General features: G+C 39.2%; 1 protein-coding gene across 3 annotated transcripts; it reads right to left on the bottom strand.

The window, feature by feature from the left end:
• Positions 1-7,158, bottom strand: RB195_009165 (uncharacterized protein; the record flags this gene model as incomplete). Of its 3 annotated transcripts, XM_064196024.1 has the most annotated exons (14): positions 1-129; positions 1,364-1,438; positions 1,538-1,625; positions 1,789-1,856; positions 3,056-3,178; positions 3,364-3,491; positions 3,604-3,691; positions 4,388-4,464; positions 4,564-4,646; positions 5,193-5,333; positions 5,417-5,565; positions 5,683-5,792; positions 6,988-7,068; positions 7,140-7,158. In XM_064196024.1, 14 exons carry the CDS (start codon positions 7,156-7,158, stop codon positions 1-3), a joined length of 1,359 nt encoding a protein of 452 aa, XP_064047167.1. The 3 variants fall into 3 exon arrangements, with proteins under 3 accessions (XP_064047167.1, XP_064047169.1, XP_064047168.1); XM_064196023.1 differs by lacking the exons at positions 4,388-4,464; positions 4,564-4,646; positions 5,193-5,333; ... (2 more) ...; positions 6,988-7,068; positions 7,140-7,158; XM_064196022.1 differs by lacking the exons at positions 1-129; positions 1,364-1,438; positions 1,538-1,625; ... (2 more) ...; positions 3,364-3,491; positions 3,604-3,691 and having other exon boundaries at positions 4,340-4,464.
• Between the last annotated feature and the right edge of the window lie 294 nt (positions 7,159-7,452).

Here is a 7,452-nt window from a genome sequence, read left to right as displayed (position 1 = left end):
TTATTGGAAACCTTTGCCAATTGCAGTTTGAACGGCTTCCCGCATCTGGCTTATCGCTGTCTTCTGACTAGGCGCCTTTATGACACCCGTTCCAGAGACGATCACATTTGCACCCGCTTCAGCTGGGATCTATAAAGACGTGCTTTAAAAGACCGTCGGTGCGCTTTTGTTGTCAGACAGTCCACTTCATCTAAGAAAATGCTAAGAGTGCAGGGATTTTCCTCGTTGTAAGGCTAAAGAAAGCATGTAAAAAAGAAAGATTAATCTTAGATCAATCAGAAAGTAGTAAAGGAGCGAAGATAGAACCTGAAATGAAATTTTGAAGGAAAAACATCAGCCAGTTATGGTTTCAAAAATGAAAAAGGGTCGTGACAATTTGGCATTAGTCTGTTCAACTCAATCAAACAAATAGCAAATGAACTTAGCAAATCTCACAGAAACGATCCCTTTTCTTTTTGAAAAGAAAAGAAAACATTTTACCCAAAATCTGGTCAGAGAGACAGTCAAATACCGGCTTAATATTTTTAAAACAAAAACATCTTAACATTTTTAAAACACAAGTAGAAAAACAAACTCCTAGGTAAAACACTGCTATTCTCGTCATCTCAAAACGAGCATTTAGTTAAGAATGCTTGTTTAAAACTTTTGGAAGAAAACAAAAAGAACTCAGCAAAAAGAAAGAAAACATGAATGCTAATTAAAAAACCAAATTTGATTTAGAAAATTCACATCAATATTTCTCTATTTAATGTTCACCTCAACGTTATCTGGTGAAAACAAGTAACAAATATCCTCCTCTTGTTCGATGGCGGTTTTCTTGTAAGGGTAACTCAAAGTATCACCCCACGAATCTGAGGTGGTACGGATTTCAGGTGGAGTATTCGTATACGGGACAGTAGATTATGGAGATGGGGGTGATTCCGTCCATTTCTTCCTGATTGCCGATAAAAAAACGGCCTGAAAAATGCGGCGAATGCATAAGGCTGGCGCGCTCCAATCGAACTTCTTGTAGAAAATAGCGTGCCGGAACGCTCGAAGCCGTGTCTTCCGGGCCGTTTTTTATGGCAATTAGGAAGAAATGGACGGAATCACCCCATAATCTACTATCTCGTATACGAATACTCCACCTGAAATCCGCACCACCTCGGATTCGTGGTACGCTGCCTTTAAACTACATAACTGCATAATTTTTCCTTTCTTTCGTCATGAGGAACTTTAAACGGTGTCCAAAGGATGAAGCGTTTCGCGGTATGTTGGAAATTGTTGCAACACGTTGAACCATAACAACTAATCAAGTGGAAATTCAATAATAAACCATCTCTTTCTTCAAAGAACAAATCTCAAGCTGTTAAACGACGCTCACCTGGATATTACCAGGAGAAATTCCGCCATCTACTTGGATGTTGAGGCCAGGATATGCCTTTCTAAGAGTACGAACCTGCAACATCTTATGATACCGCATGTTTAAGAAGTTGAACTAAGCATGAATCAGCAAAAAGGACATCTTCTTCATCTTAACAACTTCGCAACGACATACTTTATCCATCATGTCCCCCATGAACTTCTGCCCTCCAAAACCTGGTTCGACAGTCATAATCAGTACCATGTCGACTTTGTTGGCGAACCTGAAAAGGATTTTTGTTTCCAGTGAAGAGAGGAGCATTGTTACTGTCGCCAAGTATGTTACAAAAGGAATTTGATTACATAATACATTTGGAAATAGCTACAGTTGGACGACTTAGCAATATGTGGCGATTAGAAAGCAGAAACTTAATTCTTTGCACTCACTGCAAAACTTTATCCACTGGTGTCTTCGGCTTGATGGCGAAACCGACCTTCATGTTAGCTTGATGAATCTAAATGTGAGTTCAAGCTTTTTTCATGAGGGTACCCCAGTGAAACCCAACATAAGGTATGGATAACAAACTCCAATACACATTTACACAAGCAGCAAAGGTACTGTCCAACATCCCATACAAAATTCAGTCAAGTGCGTGACTTCATAGTAAATTTGAAGTCATATAACCTGCTAAAATTTTACATCAATGCATGGCTCTAGAAAGATCGCCACTTTGGATAATTTTTTTGCATACTGTATACATTTCTCTGATTAAGGTGAAATTGTGTAGCTTGGCTTATATCCACAATTTAAACTGCAATAAAGGCAGCTTCGTTTAGGAGAATATCTCCTACTGTTTGAAACTGGTTACTGACAGATGTTTCACATGGGGATATGGTTGATCCGATAAATCTCAGTGGTATTAACGGTACAACGGAGAATTCTTAATATCGAAATCGGATTAAACCAGATAGCAAACCAGCGAGTTGAACCGTCCTTTTAACATTTGGGTTAGTCTCAACCTAAAAAATTAATCGTCTCGCAAACCTTAGACTAACTTAGCAAAAATCAATCAAGACCATCAATTTTTCTAATCAGACGCTGAAAACTACTTCATATGGCTGTGAGATGAGGGTATTTATGGCAAGCAGTGCCAAAACGTAGGTTCTCATGATTTTATCGCGCTCCAAGAAACAGAAAAGACAAGTTTGCATCTGTTCAACTAATCTAGCTAACGGATTATACGTTCATACTCTTATACTTATATAGTTCATACGTTTATACTCATACAGTTACAGTTTTGTAGCCTTTGCTGAGGCATAGAACAACTACACAAGCTAGAACAAAACAAAAAAAAGTAGCCACTACTCAGTGGTAACGGGAGAAACAACACTGAAACACAAAGGAATCCCACTGCTATGACGATAGTTCTAATTCGACAAAAAAGCAACGAAGGACACTCTTGGATTCTACTACACAATTGTTGAGTTCCGCTAAGAAAAAAATCGCACGCAACATTAGGAAGCAAACAATTCAGTGAAATAACACATTCGTGGACAACGATACCTTTACTTTCACTGCATACTTTGCCATGCACTACTTGTGACTTCTTCTTGGTTAAAATGATTCATAGAGAATGTTCATGAAGGAAACGAGTAGGAAAAGGTGAACCACGTAAGAATGAAAAAAAAACGATCTAAAAGACTGATGCCTTACCTTATCAATAACACTCGACACCTCAGCATCTCCTCCTTTCTCATGAGCAGCCTCCCAGTGGAATGTGTACTGACTTGCTCCTGCAGCTGCCATGTTTGAAACCCAACGTCCCGGATCTGACACCTAGTAGAAAAGTGTTTCGTGAAGAAAATTAGTATCCATGCTGGATATGTCTATGTTGGAAGAAAACGAACGATGCCAGAAAGTAAGAAGTGGAATACATAAGCACTTTCACTTTTCCACAGGCACATATGACAAGTCGAACAAATGACAATAATCTTAAAATAAATAATCATGTTATAACAAACCATGAGGTGCACGTCGAAAAAAGGCTCAGGACCAAGGCTTTTCCTCAACGACTCAACTACTGGGTGTCCAAATGATAAATTTGGAACAAAGTGGCCATCCATCACATCCAGATGCAACCAATCGGCCCCTCAATAATTGGGAGGTTAGTTAATAGAAACATTCAATTGAACATGTGAAGAAGCCAAACTAGACTAACTACGACTTTCTCCAGAAAAAGAAAGACGTTCGATTAAACTCACCAGCAGCGAGGAGTTTCTTGCATTCACCTGCGAGGTTACCAAGGTCAGAGTTCAGCACTGATGGACATATAATAGGCCGCAGAATCATCTGTCAATATGTTCGCCACTTAGTCTCAATGCTACCGTTTTGAGAGAAATGCTTCAAACCCACAAAGTCAAAAATTTGAGGTCAACCACCCGTGCCATATAATACACAATACAAAACATTGAAGAAAACTTTATCCTTCATCAGAATACTCATCAAGCCTTTCGTACAAATTCAACACGATTAATAGCAGATCGGATGAAATCTGCCGTAGTTAACGACACCATAGGCAAAAAGATATCACAGATAACAAGAAAAAAAAGATAACCGAAACCATTTTCACGCGAAGATTACATGCTGTAATTCTTAACAATCGATATAATACAAATGGAGTTAGCTCCCGTTAGAAACCAAATAACACCGTTACCGACAAATAATGTAGGAACCTAAGGTTCTTCTGACCCTCTACGTAAAACATTAAGTCCCCAAACATAAATGATCACAGCAAAGAGAGTAGCAACAAAACTTCTGAGTATAGAGCATTTCTTTCGAGAAGTGCATTGATATCTAATATTTAAATAAACAATCGTCATGCACAATAAGGCAGCACACAAAATGACCTCAAATTTACAAGCAGCAAAAGATGGTTTCCATCATTCCTCATACGAAGTCGTACCATATAAACATTTCCGAGAACAACTGCTCTTCTACCTAGTTCTTCAGATAGAAAAAAACAAATATTAAGCAGCAAGTAATCACACTCGCTAAGATAATAGCATCTTTTCGCTTCTTGTACTGAATCTTCTGCATCACATTGTTGATCATTGGATACTTCTCTTAATAAGCGAAATTCACGACAAAACGGGGAAGAAAGAGAATAAAGACGGAGCTTCACAAGAGAAGAATAACAGGTATAACTATCAAAATAAACTTACTGGCCAAAGTGTCCATTTTCTTCCCAATTCCTCGAAGACTCATACTTTGACGTTGCAGATTTTCTTTCGTTGCCATCGCAATGCTGCAACAGAACGTCTTCTACAGTCCCAGAGTTCAAGGTAGGAAAATCTTCACGGTATTCGAATGTGAAATTTATTTTGTTGAGATTTCATGGTTTTTGAAGGCAGCACACCAGAATATTGAGTGTTGGGATCCCTCGTGGACAAATGAAGTTCGGAAATCTCTTTCAATTAACCTGTTGATGCAGATAACAAGTTTTTTTTCTAATTTCAGCTACGTATAGCAACCCAATTTCGATCCTAATGTATGCTAAGATAAAGCTCACCGCAGGAAATATACCTTCCGAATCGTTAAATCAACAAGTAGAGTAATTCTCGGATTGGAACATAGAATTACATCCTTGCACATCTACAAACTTAAGAGTCGAGTAGTCTCAGCGCTCCGTAGGTAATCTTAGTTTTCAATTTGCGCGTTCCTCGCCAACACTGGCGTTGGATAAGTAGGGCCAGATTTCAGTTACAAAATCATTAAAGTGGTACTAACGGCACATGCAATTTTTTAAATGTTCTTTACAAAAGGATGTAGAACGATGTTGGCAAAAACTCGCCTCATTTGTTCATCAATCAGCCTGTCGCAGCTGCTGATATGCTCGTTTTCCTTCAAATATAAATCGGATCCTTTCACACGATTATTAAGACAGGAGCCTTCTTGACTGGAGCTACTCATACCACCAGCAAGCAAAAATTCTCTAAAACAAATTATACTTTGGCACTTATTTTGAAAAATAGTTGGTTCGACATGAACTGGTGAAACCGTAGGTGTAATGCGAACCTCTGAAGCTGTTGCTGAACATTATCTCGAGCTCGGCGAAATTCAGTGCCATAATCTCGAAGAATTTCGCGATGTCTTCGAAGTGTGTGCTGTACTGCAGGATTCATCGCCCATCCTGCTGAACCTTGTGCTCCAACAACATCGTTCATCTGTAATCACAAGGAGGAAGTCTCATACACGTCAAACTAAAAACATCTAATCAACCACAATCAAAAACTCAGTTGAACACGACATGATGCGGGGAAAAGTTTCGCAAAACTGCACACCTCATCGTTCACGTGAGTGAGCTTTGTCAACAGTCCTTCAATTTCCTGTGTCAGTGTCTCAAAGAGAGCTTGCCGTGCCGATACTGACTTTTCATCACTGTCTAATCGACCTGAACATGATTCAGATTAGAAGCTGCACAAAAAAAAAAAGATATCATATCTTAGTTTATTTTGGCAAATTTATTGATTTGGAAAAAGTAATTGTTTTGACAAGAATATAAGATCAAACAACAGTTCGAAATACGAAATGGTGATAAAATGAATTTGGCAAAAATATCAATACGATACGATTTTAGCCGAGCCTAAACGTGGGAAAATACGAAAAGAGGGAAGCGATCAAGCCGTTCAAAAGGCCAAGTGCTTGGCGTCAAGCAATCCTTCTGAGATCTGCCAACCCGTTCGACTTCAATATGCAAACATAAAGAGTAACGAACGCGTAAGCACACTACACAATGATATATTGTTTCTGTACTTATGCTCTATAACTAGTCCTCTACTAATTTATTGATCCTGAGAGCAAAGCTGCAATAGGGAGGAGCCGGACCCTCCTCAGATGAAAGGAGTCTCGCTCGTGAGGTGCAGCTCAAGTGATGAGTGATGCTCAACCGTCGAAAAGTGAAAGGAGTCCCTTCGCCAACCGTCCGAAAGTGAAGAGGGTCTTTCGTCAACTGTCCAAAAGTGAAGAATGTCGAAGCACCAGCTCCGACTATCGCAGCTATACCCGAAAGAATGAAAACCTTAAGCTTGGTTGGTGTGAGGCGGTTTTGAACCACCGTTGCAGACGTTGCGAAACTTCATACCGTTGCACCACACCAAATACAAAATGGTGTTTGTACATGATAAAATGAGCTTCCCCGATATTTGAAGACGACTGAAGCAAAAAAAAAAACACCAAGAAGTCAAGAATTGTGCAAAAACGAAGATCTGGAATAACAAAGAAGGTCAAAAAATATTACTTCTTTAACGACGCATCAGAAGCTCCGAGTGGTTGGATGGGGTTCTACCGCACCCGCGCCATAGTCCAGACTTGGCACCAACCAACTATCGCCTTTTCAAGAGTTTGGAAAATTTTCCTGAGGTACAGAAGTGACCTCAAGAGAGGGTTGTGAAAACGAGGTGGTCACTTTGCCGATAAAGACGAGAGCCTCTTCAATTGGTGAATTATGAAATTGCCATCAAAATGGGCAAACGTTATGGTACAAAACGGCACATATTTAATCTAATCTGATGTTCTGTTAGTCCTAACTATGTTGATTTCATCGTCGAAATAAAGAAAAACAAAAAACAAGAAGACAAGCTTCAAACCTGAATGTGAGTTCAGCTTGTTGAGAGACACCAACTTGACATCAATACTGTTCTCGGCAGACCGTGCACGTTTACGCAAAGCTCAAATGATATTCTAATCAGCAAAGAGTAATCGGAACAGAAAAGTGAAGCTAACATTGAATTAATCATACCTTCCCATGTTTCCGACATTTTGAGAAATAACTCTGTCGGACTGGAAACTGACGCCACTGTGCATAAACAAACTCAGTTCTGGAAAACATTGCTCAAAAAGTAGTCAGATAGGACAAAAATCTTCAAGAGGTAGATTGTGGAGCCGAACCACAGCGAAACCAACAGCCAAGACTTCACCCATTTGTGAACTCAAGAAAATGTGATATTTATAACGCCACGAGAGCAAAAAACAAACTAACTAAAGTTACAAACAATTAACTATGATAAAGTTCAAGAAACTACAACCAAATAAAATGGTAAGAAATCATGACG

This window comes from Necator americanus, chromosome III (genome assembly GCF_031761385.1).
Source record: "Necator americanus strain Aroian chromosome III, whole genome shotgun sequence".
NCBI lineage: Eukaryota > Metazoa > Nematoda > Chromadorea > Rhabditida > Ancylostomatidae > Necator > Necator americanus.
This window is presented reverse-complemented; position numbering and strand designations above follow the sequence as displayed.